The sequence below is a fragment of the Mandrillus leucophaeus genome, unplaced genomic scaffold (assembly GCF_000951045.1).
Source record: "Mandrillus leucophaeus isolate KB7577 unplaced genomic scaffold, Mleu.le_1.0 Scaffold1423, whole genome shotgun sequence".
In the NCBI taxonomy this organism is placed as follows: Eukaryota; Metazoa; Chordata; class Mammalia; order Primates; family Cercopithecidae; genus Mandrillus; species Mandrillus leucophaeus.
The window spans coordinates 1-15385 of record NW_012101392.1 but is presented as its reverse complement, the minus strand read 5'-3'; the positions used below and the strand labels follow the sequence as shown (position 1 = coordinate 15385).

Genomic DNA, 15385 nt, shown 5'->3' with positions numbered 1-15385 from the left:
TCAATTATTTTCTATTAGGCTGTGATGGGCTCGAGTAATTGAAACCCCTGATGCTAGTAATACAGATGTATTCAGGAGGGGTGCTTCCAGAGGGTCGAGGGGAGAAATGCCTGTTGGGGGTCAATGTCTTCCTAGTTCTGGTGTTGGGGCTAGACTAGAATGGCAGAATGCCCAGAAGAATCTAGCAAATAAAAATAATTCTGAGATAATAAATAGGACTATTCTACATCAGAGGCCTTTTTGGACAATTGTTGTATGGTGGCCTTGAAATGTACTTTCCCAGATAATATCACATCACCATTGATATATAGTCAGTGTATTGGTTAGTAGGCCTAAGGTTAAAAGAGTAATAGAGTTAATGTGAAATCATGTAGCTAAGCCGGATGTTATTAGGAGAGTTGGGAGAGCCCCTATTAATGGCCAAGGACTGAGTGTGATGAAATGATAGGCGTGTGTTTGGTGGGTCATTTTGTGTTGTCATATAAATAAAGGCTTACTAATAGCCTAAAGGCACAAGCTTAGATGAGGGCGACAGCAAATTCGAGAGTGGTCAATAGAATTAGAATAATAAGGGTGATCGAAGCTGTGGGATGGTTAATAGTTGATAATAGTGTGGCTCCTCCAATTAAGTATATAAGTAAGTGGTTGGCTATGATGCTGGCTGTTAAACGTCCAGCTGATGCCATTGGTTGTGTAAGTAGACTAATGGTTTCGATGATTACTAGTATAGGGGTAAGTGGAATGTGTGTGCCTGGTGGTAGGAGGTAAGCTAAAGAGTTTTTAGTTTTAAAGTGGAAGCCTGTGATTACTGTGCCTCCTCATAAGGGGATTACTATACCGAGATTTATTGATAGTCGAGCAGTTGGTATAAATGAGTGGGGTAGAAGCCCAAGGAGATTGATTAAGGCAATAAAGAGAATTAGGGATATTAGTATAAGGGATCAAGTTCATCCTTTAATATTATGTGTGATTATTTGGTTGAGAACAAGTTGAACTAGTCATTGTTGAATAGAAATCAACCGGTTATTGATTAGATAGTTGGAGGTTGGAAGGAGTGTGGTGGGAAACAAGATGATTAGTGCTGCTGTAGGTAAACCGAGGATTGTCGGGGCAGTAAGTGAGGTGAACAGATTTTCATTCATTTTACTTCTCAAGGGTAGTCACGTTTTTGTGTTTTAATTATTTTTGGTGTAGGGGGTGTATGGTAAATGAACTTTGATAGTTTTAATTGGATAATGGAGAATAAAGTTATGATTGTTGATATAATAATGATAGGTCATGTGGAAATATCTAGTTGAGGCATTCACTGTAAAGAGGTGTGAATTCTCTCAATCTTTAACTGAAAAGGTTAACACTGGGGTAGCTTTACAGTGATATTATAGTGCGGATATAGACCAAGTTTTGAAAGTTTTTAATGGGACTAATTCTAGAATAATAGGTGTAAAACTGTGGTTAGAGCCACAAATTTCTGAGCATTGTCTGTAGTAGAGGCCTGGTCATGTAGCGGTTAAGGCAGATTCATTTAAGCGTCCAGGGATTGCATCTATTCCCTCATTATTTAACCCTAATGAGGGAATAGATTATGAGTGCACGACGGTGTACACGTTGGGATAATCGGAGTAACTTCGAGGCATACCATATAGGCTGAGGAAATGCTGCAGGAAAAAAGTTAAATTGACACCTATATATATGATGGCAAAGTGAATTTTAGCATACATTTGATTAAGTGTATAACCTGAAAATAGGGGGAATCAGTGGACAAAGCCACCTATAATAGCAAATACGGCTCCTATTGATAAAACATAATGGAAATGGGCTGTGACGTCATATGTATCATGTAAAACAATATCTAGTAATGAATTTGCTAGTGCAATGCCGGTTAGACCTCCTACTGTAAAAAGAAAAATAAACCCTAGGGCTCAGAGTATTGCAGGAGATCATTTGATGTTACCAATGTGTAGTGTAGCTAATCAGCTAAAGACTTTGACACCAGTAGGAATAGCAATAATTATAGTAGCAGAGGTGAAGTATGCTTGTGTATGTACATCTGTTCCTACTGTAAATATGTGGTGAGCCCATACATAATCCCTAAGAAGCCAGTTGATGCTATGGCTCATGCTATGCGCATACACCCAAATGGCTTTTTTCCAGAGTAGTATGTTACGATATGGGAAATTATCCTGAAGCCTGGCAGGATGAGGATATAGACTTCAGGCTGACCAAAGAATCAGAATAAGTGCTAATATGCGATAGGATCACCTCCACCAGCTGGGTCAAAAAAAGTAGTATTAAGATTGTGGTCAGTTCGGGCAGATCACGAGGTCAGGAGATCGAGACCATCCTGGCTAACACAGTGAAACCCCGTCTCTACTAAAAAATACAAAAAAATAGCCGGGCGAGGTGGCAGGCGCCTGTAGTCCCAGCTACTCGGGAGGCTAAGGCAGGAGAATGGCGCAAACCCGGGAGGCGGAGCTTGCAGTGAGCTGAGATCCAGCCACTGCACTCCAGCCTGGGCAACAGAGCCAGACTCCGTCTCAAAAAAAAAAAAAAAAAAAAGATTGCGGTCAGTTAACAGTAGAATAATGCTGGCGGCTAGGACTGGGAGAGAAAGGAGTCAGAGAACTGCTATAATTAGGACTGATCAGATGAAAAGGGGTGTGTGACTCTGGGACATAGCTGGAGGTTTTATATTAATAATTGTAGTGATAAAGTTAATGGCTCCTAAAATAGAAGAGACACCTGCCAAATGGAGTGAGAAGATGGTTAAATCTACAGAGACTCCTGCATGTGTTAGGTTTCCTGCCAAGGAGGAGGGGGTAGAGTGTTCTGCTGGTTCCAGCGCCAGCCTTTATTATAGTGGATACAAGTAATAGTAGGAAAGAGGGTGAGCGTGGTCAGAAACTCGTATTATTTATCTGGGGAAATGCTAGGATAGGAGTGCAGTGGCACAATCTCAGCTCTCTGCAATCTCCTGGGTTCTTATTTTCCTAATTACACTTAGTTGTCTGTGTTCCCATGTTATATATGGAGCATAATTGAGATGGTTATTTTGATTTTTGTTTCAGATAATTCTCCTGGCTCAGCCTCCTGAGTAGCTGGGATTACAGGTGTGTGCCACCATGCCTGGCCAACTTTTGTATTTTTAGTAGAGATGGGATTTTACCATGTTGGTTAGGCTGGTATTGAACTCCCAACCTCATGTGATCTGCCTGCCTTGGCCTCCCAAAGTGCTGGGATAACAGGCATGAGCCACCTGCCCAGCCTAGAATGTTTTTATCTTGTTAAACTAATACACAATCCATGTGAATCCTAGTTCCCATTACCTGGCCCTTTCCAAACATTATTCTGTTTTCTCTTTTTAGTAGTGTAACTACTTTAGATATCCCATATAAGCAGATTCATACAGTATTTGTCTTATTTTTGGCTGGCTCATTAAATTTAACATAATGTCATCAGGATTTATGTTTATGGTAGATGTTAGGAGATTTCTTGTTGTTCTTTTTTTTAAGCTGAGTAATATTCCATTATTTTTATATTCCAAATTATATTTATCCATTTATTTGGTCAGGGAAGTTTGGGTTGCTTTTACCTATTGACTTTTGTGAATAATGCCACAACAAATGGTGTTAATAACTCATTTGACCATACATGTGAGAGTTTTTATCTGTGCTGCGTTCTGTTTTCTTGGTGTAGGGTTTTACTTTTATGCCAGTACCAAAGTGTTTTGATTACCCTACCTTTGTTTTATATTTTGAAACCATAAAGCATGATGCCTCCAATATTGTTTTCCTTTTTTAAGTAGTCAGGGACTTTGTGGTTTCTTGATATTCCACATGATTTGGGGGTTGTTTTCCTGTATTTTGAAAAGTGAAATTTGGAATTTGAAAGGGATTGCATTGAATGTGTAGACAGATCACTTTGGTCAGTATGGCCATCTTCACAGGATTAAGTCTTCCGACCTTTGAACAAGAGCATGCTTAAGAGTGTATTGTTTAATTTTCATATTTTGTGAAATTTTTTGGTTTTCCTTCTGTTAGTGATTTTTAGTTTCATTCAATTCTGGCCAAAAATAATAGTATGTAATATTCAAGTTTAAAAAATGGATTAAGACTTGTTTTGTGAAATAACAGATGTTGTATCCAGCAGAATTTTCTTATGAGCTATTGAAAATATTGTGGATTCTGCTGTTGTGTGGTGTGTTCCATATGTCTTTTAGGTATAATTGCTTTACATTGCTTTCAAGTCTTTTCTTCCCCTATTAATGTTCTGTCATGCTTTATTATTCATTACTGAAAGTATTGAAGTACTCTCCCACTGTTACATCACTTCATTTGTGTCAATGCTTGCTTTATATATTTAGCAACCATGATAGGAGATATAAATAGGTTCCCAGTGAATGAGCCATTTTATTATAATTTAATGTCCTTGTTTGTCTCTTGTGAGTTTTGACTTAAACTATATTTTATAAAATATGGCAGCTTTTGACTTAATATAATTTGTTCTCTGCTTCTCATTTGGTTAACATTTGCATGGAATGTCTTTTTCCATCTTTCAGTCTATTTTCATCATTAGATCTGAGGTGAGTCTCTGGGAGAAATGACATAGGTGGATTTTGGTTTCTAAATTAAAAATAATCCCTTTATTTAACATTTTCCTTTTGATTGGGAAGTTTAGTCCATGAATATTTTGATACTTTTCTGAAAGGAAATGATTTACAATTACCATTTTATTGTTTTATTTGACTCTTGTAGCTATTTTGTCTGTATTTACTTTGTATTTCTTTGTGTCTTGTTGATATTTGCAGTGACATGCTTTGCTTTTTTTATTTTCTGTTGCATATCTGCATTTTTTTATGGTTACCAATTACATAAAATCTCTTAAATAAGTTACAACTCTATATTTTAAACTGGTAACAACTTGCACTCAGTTGCCTACAAAAATTCTTGCTCATTACATCTGCCCTTAACTTATGACATCACTAAGTATATCATCTACTAATGAGTATTTTAATTTTCATGATGTCTTTCCAATTTTAAAGCACAATTGTTTTCTGCTTAATTATTGTAATACTACAAAGTTTTATTTTTGTGTGTGTGCATATCTTTCCCAGAGAGTTGTGTATGTTTATATGACTTGGTTTGTTTTCTATCATTTTAAATTTTCAATGGGAAAGACTTCTTTTCTCATTTCTTGCAGGTGATGTACTGGTGATGTACTTACTCAGCATTTAGTTATCTTGGAAAATCTTTATTTTTAAAATTTTGTGGGACAGTTTTGCTGAAAGTTTTTGTTCCTTCAGGACTTGGACTATATAACCCAACTCCCCTCTTGTCTGCAGGGTTTTTGTTCAAAAATTCACTGGTAATCTTGCAGGAGCGAGCATATAGGTGATACATCCCTCTTGTCTTTCTGCATTCAAGATTCTCTTCTTTTCTATGGCTTTCAAAACTTTGCTTATATTGTGCCTTGTTATGGGTCTCTTTATCCGAGTTGAAGTTTGTTGAGCTTCAGTTTTTAATATTTTTTTCTTACATTGGATAATTTCTCAGTCATGTTTTGTATATTTCTGCTCTACAATTTCTTTCCTTCGGTCATTTTGTTGATATTCTTATTTTCCTGATTACACTTAGTTTTCTGTGTTTCCATGTTAGACATTGAGCATAATTGAGATGGTTATCTTGATTTTTAAAGATAATTTATACATGTTCATTTCTTTAGGGTTGATTTCTGCATACTTGTTTCTTTGATTGGGCCATGTTAGTCTGATGCTTTATATATATTGTAACGTTTAGTTGAGATGCGTACATTAAATAAAAAGCCATCTGTCAGTCTGTGTAAAGTGACTTTCAACCCTGAAGTATCTTACACCAGTTTACCAGACTAGATATTGAAAATTTCTCAAACCTGTTCTTTAGATGTCTCTTCCTTAGATTTGTGTTCCATTTATTGAGTTATGTGGGTTTGCCCATGTTTCTGCTGAAGAGCCTGTAATAAGTTGATATACCTGCTTTTTCTGTGTGGTCCTACAGTCTCTCTGCTGCTGTAACAATCATTTACCTTTGGTCTCACAGACACTAACCTGTCATTCAAAGTATAGCACCATTTCTTTCAGCACTCTGGTTCACAGTAGACAGAAGCCAGTCTTTGGAAAGACCCCTCAAGGCAGAAGTATGGACACATGTGCCACTATTTTTTTTTTTTTTTCACTTTTGAGAGAGAAGCCAGGAATTGAGAGTTTACACTTAAAGGCATTATTTTATATTGGGGAGGAGGTATGGCTGTGGTGGATAAATGTAACAGATGTTCTTTTGTCTTCTCTGTGGATTTTGGCATCATTCTCATCTGTGACACTGCAATCTTTTAACTGGGTTTTAGAGCTCTTACAAAGGCATTTTGGTCAATATATTTTTGTTACATTTACATGTCTATTAAGGAATTTGGGCTTGTGGTATTATGCCATTTTATTGTGCTTGGCATAATTTTATATTTTGTATTTGTAAAGTATATTCACCTGAGCCTAATAAGTGGTATAGTTTATTTTTATTCCTTTTAGCTGTGTCCTCTCATTTTACTCCAGAACTTTTGCCTGGGCAGAGCATAAAACATTTATTCCCAAAAGTGATACTGAGAAGATATGAAAGCTATGGCATTGAAGAGTTAAACTTAAAAGACCTGAAAAGTGTGGGTTAGTGTAAGGGACAGAAAAAAAGTTATAATGGACTTAACCAATGTTAATCTTTCAATGTGATGAATGTGGCAAAGCCTTTAACTGGTGCTCAATTTTACTCAACATAAGAGAATTCATACAGGAGAGAAACCCTACAAATGTGAGGAATGTGGCAAAGCCTTTAACTGGTTCTCAAACCTTACTCAAAATAAGAGATTTCGCACCCTAGAGAAACCCTACAAATGTGAAGAATGTGGCAAAGCCTTTAACCAGAGCTCACACCTTATGGACATAAGAGAATTCATGCTGTAGAGCAACCTTACACATGTGAAGAATGTGCCAAAGACTTTCAACCAGGGCTCACCTCTCACTGGACACAAGAGAGCTCATACTGGAAGGAAACCCTGCACATGTGAAGAATATGGCAAACCTTTCAACTAGTTCTCATACTTTTCTCAACATAAGAGAATTCATACTGGTGAGAAACTGTACAACCGGTGAGAAACTGTACAACCATGAAGAATGTGAAAAAGCTTTTGTGCATGGCTGAATCCTTACTAAAAATAAGAGAATTCATACTGGAGAGACATGCTACAAATGTGAAGAATGTGGCAAAACCTTTAACCAGAGCTCACATCTTATTGAACACAAGAGAATTCACACTGGAGAGCAACCCTGCAAGTGTGAAAAATGTGGCAAAGCCTTTAACTGGTTCTCAAACCTTACTAAACCTAAGAGAATTCATACTGGAGAGAAACCCTAGAAACGTGAAGAATGTGGTAAGTCTTTGATCAGTGCTCAATCCTTACTGAATATAAGATAATTCACATGATAGAGAACCCTTACAATTGCAAGGAATGTAGCAAAGGTTTTAATTTGTGCTCATTTTACTATAAGTAAATTCATTCTGGAGAGAAACCCTAAACATGTGAAGATGTGGCAAAGTCCAGCCCTCAGGCCTTATACATACATAAAACTATTTGTACTGGAAAAAATCACTACAAGGGTGGGGAATGTGGCCAGACCTTTAACCAGTTCCAAACCTTTATTGTACATAAGGGAATTCATCATGAACAAAAATCTTATGAATGTAAAAAAATGTAACAAAGCCTTTAACCAGCCCTCAAACCTTAATGAACCTAAGAGATTTTATTTTTAAAACCAATTTTTTTTAAAGATGGAATCTCACTTTTTCAGCCAGGCAGGAGTGCAGTGGCACTATCTCGGCTCACTGCAACCTCTGCCTTCCCAGTTCAATTGATTCTTCTGCCTCAGTCTCCTGAGGAGCTGGGATTACAGGTGCATGTCACCACACTGGCTGGTTTTTGTATTTTTAGTAGAGATGGGGTTTCAACATGTTGGCCAGGCTGGTGTCGAACTCCTGACTTCAGGTGATCCACCTGCCTCAGCTTCCCAAAGCCTAAGAGAATTTGTATTACACCTTACAAGGGATAAAAATGTGACAGAACCTTTAAGCACATCTCAGGCCTTACATAATATCTGATCACTTTCTAGAGACAAACCCTACAACAGCAAAAAATGTGGTAAAACTTTTAACTAGTCTTGAATGCTTGTTATACATAAGACAATTAATATGAAGAGAAACTCTACAATAAGGAATATGACAATGTCTTTAAAAAGTCCTTAAATCTGAATAAATGTAAGATAATTGATATTAGAGAGAACCCCAGCAATTACAGAAGACACATGTGGCAAAGCCTTTAACTGGTTCTCCATCCTTATTAATTATTAATTAAGCAATTTTATACTGGAGAGAAACTCCACATACATAAAAAATGTGATGGAGCATTTAACCACAACTCAATCTTTTCTAAGAAACAAACCACACTGGTGAGAAACTCTGTGTGGTTTGTTTCTCACACTGGTGGAAATGTGTTAAATGTGGCAAGGCCTGGAAAGGCCATCGTTGAGACATGAGCTTGGCCTACGGAGGCCACTGAGAGACAGGAGCTGGGCTTGCAGATGGGAGAGACCGCCACGTGAGAGGTGGAGAAAGGGCCTCTACAGGCCAATGGGAGGCAGGAGCTGGCCCTGGAGGGGCCCACTTGAGGCAGGCAGGTAGGCAGGAACCTGGCCCCGGGAAGCCACTGTGAGGTGACGCCAGGCCTGGAGAGGCCCCTGGGAGGCAAGTGTGGGGCCCACAGAGTTGGGCCTGTAGGGGCTGCCGGGAGGCAGGCAGGCAGGCAGGCAGGAACATGGCCCTGGGAAACCACTGTGAGGCGAGAGCCAGGCCTGGAGAGGCCCTGGGAGGAAAGAGCGGGGCCCGCAGAGGCTGTTCTCCAGCCAGAGCTGTGTCTGTGCAGGCCACCAGGAGGCAGAAGGTGGGCCTATAGAGCTCTGGCTGGAGAAAGGTTTGGAGCTGGGTCTGCGCAGGCCACTGAGAGGCAGAAGGAGCAGGGCCTGTGGAAGCTGCCAGAAGGCAGGAGCTTCAGACAGGGGAGGCTGCAGCGAGGTGGAGGCCTGGGTGTGGGACAGTCCGCTGTGAGGCGGAGGCTGGGCCTGTATACAGGCCTTCAGGAGGCAGTATGCTGGGCCCAGAGAGGCCGATTGGAGGTCATGTTCTGGGCCTGAAGAGGCCGCCAAAAGTCAAAAGCGGGACCTGGGAAAGCCGCCAAGAGGCACGAGCTGGGCTGGGCCTAAAGAGGCCATTGGGAGGCAGGAGGAGCTGTGCCTGGAGAGGCTGATGGGAGGAAGTTGTGCACCTGGAGAGGCTGCCAAGAGGCAAAAGCCGGGATGGGGGAGGCCTACTTGAGGACGACTTGGGCCTGTAGAGGCCACCGGGACCCAGGAGCTGGCCCCGGAGAGGCCGACTTGAGGGGAACTTGGGCCTACAGAGGCCGCCGGGAGGAAGAGCCGGCCCGGAGAGGCCGACTGGAGGAAGTGCTGGGCCTGGAGAGGATGCAAAGCAGCAAATGCTGGGCCTGGAAAGGCCGCCATCGAGGCATGAGCTTGGCCTACAGAGGCCACTGGGAGGCAAGAGCTGGGACTGCAGAGTCCGCCGAAGGACAGAAGCTTGGCCCGAGGGGTCCGCGGTGAGGCAAGATGCAGGCCCGGAGAGTGCCCAGTCCGAGGTAGAGTCTGGGCCTAGAGAGGCAACCCACAGGCAGGGGCTAGGCCTGGAGAGCCACGAGAGGCATCAGTTGGGCCCCAGTGGGCCAGCGTGAGGGAGGACGTCAGCCCAGAGAGGCCAGTGTGAGGCAGGAGTTCATACCTCTGGGCCGGCCGCGAGAGGCATGAGTTAGGCCAAAACAGGCCACGGTGTGGGAGGAGCTGGGCCTGTTGAGGCTGCTGGGACGCAGGCAGGCAGGAACCTGGCCTCGGGAAGCCACCGGGAGGCGAGAGCCGGGCTTGGATAGGCCCCTGGGAGGCCAGCATGGGGCCCGCAGAGGCTGTTCTCCAGCCAGAGCTGGGTCTGTGCACGCCACCGGGAAGCAGAAGGTGAGCCTACAAAGGCTTTCTCAGCTCTGGCTGAGAAAGGTTTGGGCCTACAAAGGCTGGCAGGAGCTGGGCAGGAGCTAAGCCCACAAAGTTTGCTTGTTGCGAGGCAGCAGTCAGGCCTGTTGATGCAGCCAGGAGCAAGGGGAAGGGCTGGGCCTGGAGAGGCCGCCATGAGGGAGGCCGAGAATGGGCCTCTACAGGTCTGGAGAGGCCACCAAAAGCGGACAAACTGGGCGCGGAAAGGCCATTGTGAGGGGTGAGCTGGGCCTGAGGAGGCCATCGGGAGGCAGGAACGGGCCCTATTGAAGCCGCCGGAAGGCAGGAGCGCAGCCTAGGTGTGGGAGAGTGCACTGTGAGGCAGAAGCTAATCCTGTACACGGGCCTTCGGGAGGCAGGAGGCTGAACCCGGAGAGGCTGACAGGAGGTCAAGTTCGGGGCCTGAAGAGGCCACCAAGAGTCAAAAGTGGGGCCTGGGAAGGCCACCAAGAGGCACGAACTGGGCTGGGCATAAAGAGGCCATCGGGAGGCGGGAGGAGCTAGGCCTGGAGTGGCTGATGGAAGTTGTGCACCTGGAGAGGCTGCCGAGAGGCAAGAGCTGGGCCGGGGGAAGCCGACTTGAGTATGACTTGGGCCTGCAGAGGCCACCGGGAGGAAGAGCCAGGCCCGGAGAGGCCTACTGGAGGTCAGGTTCCGGGCCTGAAGAGGCCACCAAAAGCAAAAGCGGGGCCTGGGAAGGGCACCATCAAGGCATGAGCTTGGCCTACAGTGGCCACTGGGAGGCAGGAGCTGGGCCTGCAGAGCCCCCCGAAGGGCAGGAGGTTGGCCCAAAGGGGCCACGGCGAGGCAAGAGGTGGGCCCGGAGAGGGCCCACTGCGAGGTAGAGGCTGGGACTGGAGAGCCTGCCCACATGCAGGGGCTGGGCCTGGAGAGGCCACGAGAGGCATGAGCTGGGCCCCAGTGGGCTGGCGTGAGGGAGGACCTCGAACCAGAGAGGCCAGTGTGAGGTAGGAGCTCCCACCTCTGGGCGGGACACGAGAGGCATGAGCTGGGCTGAAACAGGCCAGGAGGAGCTGGGCCTGTCGAGCGGCATGAGCTGGGCCTGGAAAGGCCGTTGTGAGGAGTGAACTTGGCCTGAAGAGGCATCGGGATATTATTCATCCATAGAAGGAAAGATATATTGATATTTCACACATTATGACATAAGGAAGTTTGAAAACGTGCTAAGAGGGAAAAAAGCCTCAAAAGATCACACATTGTACAAGTCTGTTTGTCCAGGTTAGGCAAATCTATAGTGACAAAAAATGAATCAATGGTTGCCTAAGCCTGGGGGCCAAGGCAGGTGTGGGGAGTAGAACGTAGTGGCTAAGGGGTTTGGATTTCTCTGTAGGGTAATGAAAGATTCTAAGAGTGACTGTGGCTCACAGTTCTGCAGACTATATAAGTAGCATGGTTCCAGGCCAGGCACAGGGGCCCACACCTGTAACCCCAGCACATTGAGACATTGAGGCAAAAGGTTTGCTTGAGCCCAGAAGTTTGAAACAAGCCTGGGAAACATGGTGAGACCTTGTCTCTATTAAAAATTTAAAAATTAGTCAGGTATGATGGTACACTAATACATGCCTGGGGTCCCAGCTACTTTGGAGGCCAGGGTAAAAAGACCTGGGAAAGTGCTAGGATTACAGGAAGGAGCACCACATCTGGCCAGTTTATTTTCTATTACTGGCTCAATGTAAAGGCTGCGTCTCAGGAACAGCCAATGAAAGAGACGCACAGGGTAAGGTAAGTGGGGAGGGGCACTTCCATGCCCTCTGTTGGGCACGCTATCCTCCCAGCACCTCCTTATGTTCAGCATCTCAGAAGTTCTCCAAACCCTATTGTTTAGGGATTTTATGGAGTCATGATAAAATCATTGGCCATTGGTGGTTAAGTCAATTTCCAGCCCCTTTTGCTTCCTGGAGTTCAGCCGGTGAGGCTGAAAGTTCCAAGCCTCAAAAAATATGGTTGGAGCCGGACGTAAGGTCTCAGCCTGTAATCCCAGAACTTTGGGAGGCCAAGGTGGATGGATCACTTGATGTCAGGGGTTCAAGACCAGCCTGACCAACATGGTGTAACCCTGTCTCTAGTAAAAAACAAAAACTAGCTGGGCATGGTGGCGGGAGCCTGTATGTAGTCCCAGCTACTCAGAAGGCTGAGTCAGGAGAATCATTTCAACCCAGGAGGTGGAAGTTTCAGTGAGCCAAGATTGTGACAACATACTCCAGCTTGGGTGACAGCGAGACTGTGTCTCAAAAAAAAAAAAAAAAAAAGAAAAAGAAAAAAAAATTAGCCAAGTGTCTCAGCTCATAGGGAGGCCAAGGCAGGAGGATTGTTTTAGTCTGAGAGGTTGAGGTTGCTGTGAGCTGTAATTGCACCACTGTACTTTATCCTGGGCAATAGAGCAAGACCCTCTTTCAAAAAGAAGAAAAAAATAAGCATGATGGGAATGGGGACAGATGGCAATGTTAAGTAGAGTGGTCAGGGTTGGCCTCATAAGTGAAAATTGAGCAAAAGTTTGAAGCAGGTGATGGAGCTGGCCAAGGTGCTGAGGGAAGAGCATTGTAGGTTGAATCAACAGGATTAATGCATTGAGAGGAAACTCCCCGGTGTGCCTGAGGCTCTGGAAGGAGGCCAGTGGAGCAAAGAGATAGAGGGAGATAAGTAGGAGAGGAGCCAGGGAGTTGCTGGGCTGGGATCAGTACAGATCGTGTAAGCCCTGGGAAGTTATTGCTGGAGCTTTTACTTTTACTCTGACTAAAATGAGAACTTCAGGGTGGTTCAGAGCAGAGAGGCAACATGATCTGTCTCCTGATTTAAAAGCACTCCCTGGCTGCTGAGTTGAGAAAGACTGTGGGAAGATTTGGGTAGAAGCATGAGGGTCAAGTTGTGGCAACATCCAGGTGGGAGATGGTAGTGGTCCTGACCAGGGTCATCGTGGTGGTGAGAGATGGTCAGAGCCTGGATGCATGTTGAAGTCAGTCAACAGGATTTCCTGACAGACTGGATGTGAACTGCGAGAGAAGGCAGGAGTCAAGGTTGAGTTTGATCCTAATTGAATTATTAGGTAATTAAAAAAACAACATCACTGCCTTTCCCAGTCCTACCAACTAATGGTTGCAAGATTAAAGAAATCTCAAGTCAGGCCAGATGCAGTGGCTCACACCTATAGTTCCAACAGCTTGAGAAGCAGAGATGGGAGTACGTTTTAAGGCCATGAGTTCAAGAGCAGCCTGGGCAACATAGCAAGACCTCCTCTCTACAAAAATAAATTTGATAAAATAAAATAAATATAGCTGGACATGGTGGTGTGTACCTATGGCCTCAGTTACTCAGGAAGCCAGGTAGATAGATCTTTTGAAGCTAGAAGTTTGAGGCCAGCTTGGGAAACATAGCAAGACTTCTCGCTTTTACAGGGCTCATGCTGCCTTTTCTTTGTTTATATCTTGCTTGGATGGAGACATGATGACAGGAGCTCCCTCTGTCACCGTGCACCAGAAACGAAAGTGAGAAGATGCACAGGGAAGCCAGTCTTACCACGTTTGAGCAACTAAACCACTGTCAGCCTCAGCCTACCTGCACAATTACTTTTATATGAGAAAAACAGGCATCTCCCTATTTGGAAAACCACAGCTGGGTTGCAGTAGCAAACAATACTCAAGTTATTCCTGGTAACATTGTTCCTACAGCCCTAATCTGTCTGAAAAAAAGAAAAGAAAAGAAAAAAAAATGATCCTAATGCAGTTATTTCCTCTTGCATTCATGAGGAGATGGAAGAAATACCCATATTGGATGGTTGGTTGGGAATTGTCTTTGGTATTGTATGAAGTATTTTAATATTGTAAACATGAAAAGATGAGAATCCTAGAGACTCCATGGACATGGAGAAAAGAAAGTACATTAGAGGATGTTGTAGGAAATACTTTCATTCCAGGCACTGCTGTTTAAACTACCCCTAAACTTTCTTTCCTTAAAAGAACAGAAAAAACAAAGAGGACAAAAGATCAAAAAACATTCCATGTGACCCTCTCCACTCTTGTTTCTTGTAATAAAGGAAAAGCATTTTAGGGACTTTCTTGAGTGCAGTTTATGATGTGATCCAAGTTATTTATTTTCTGTTAATGATTTTCAAAATTTTAATTAAAAACATTCAGAAATTTACCTTTATCAAAGGCAGCTGCTCACAGGTAAAACTAGTTTGGTTAACTTCATCTGTATAAACACATAGCTAGTGAACTGACATAACTATTAAACTTAAGAATCAATGGAAACATGCCAAGGACTGGCCCTTACCTTCCACAGTGACCTCAATTTCAGGAACTTGTCATCAATTTACAGGTGAGTCATTTGCCATGAGCAAATGAAAAAGAATTTGGAAGCACAGCACAAAGAATTAGAGGAAAAATTATGGACAAGTTCCCTACAATCAAGCAATATCCACTTCATATTGAAGGCATTTTGCTTAGCTTATTGGGCAAATCTGAAGAACAAGCCTAAAAGATAAGTACTTTTAAAAGAAACATTTAACACTTTTTTCTTTTTTTCTTTTTTTTTTTTTTTTTTGAGACAGAGTCTTGCTCTGTCGCCCAGACTGGAGTGCAGTGGCATGATCTCAGCTGACTGCAATCTTCATCTCCCAGATTCAAGCAATTCTCTGGCCTCAGCCTCCCAAGTAGCTGGGACTACAGGCACACACCACCATGCCTGGCTAATTTCTTCTATTTTTACTACAGAGGGGGTTTCACCACGTTAGCCAGGATGGTCTCAATCTCCTGACCTTGTGATCTGCCTCCCATGGCCTCCCAAAGTGCTGGGATTACAGGCGTGAGCCACTGCACCCGGACCATTTTAACACTTTCAGTCAAAAGGAGAATTACATTATTAGTCAAAATGACCTCTGTGTTCTAAGCAGAAATGACTGAAGGCCATTCCATACAGCAGTGGTCCCTGGTAGCCTTTCCATTCTCATCAAGAGGCAGGGTAGCTGTTCAACAAAAGGTGGTTTCTATCATGCAACTAAGCAGTGCTCAATAAGTTCAAGTCATCAGATGCAGAGTAGTCAGGATTTCTGATGAGGGACAGGAAACGTCAACACCACGTATTGAGATAATGGACAGGAATGCCCTGGGAATGCTGTGAGCGCTCCCCACTCCCAATCAACAGAAACACACTTTTTTGCTGAGGCTCCTCAGAATCATTCAAGACAGCAATCCAGGAAACTGCTGT

At 43.6% G+C, this 15385-nt stretch overlaps 1 protein-coding gene and 1 pseudogene across 1 annotated transcript; both read right to left on the bottom strand.

The window, feature by feature from the left end:
* Positions 1-8612: 8612 nt before the first annotated feature.
* On the bottom strand, positions 8613-9625 carry LOC105535179 (annotated as a pseudogene).
* Positions 9626-9772: 147 nt separating this feature from the next.
* On the bottom strand, positions 9773-11269 carry LOC105535178. Its single transcript, XM_011974179.1, is given in 4 exon segments — positions 9773-10132; positions 10214-10633; positions 10636-10662; positions 10742-11269. Coding segments are annotated over 4 exon segments (1335 nt in total).
* Positions 11270-15385: the final 4116 nt, after the last annotated feature.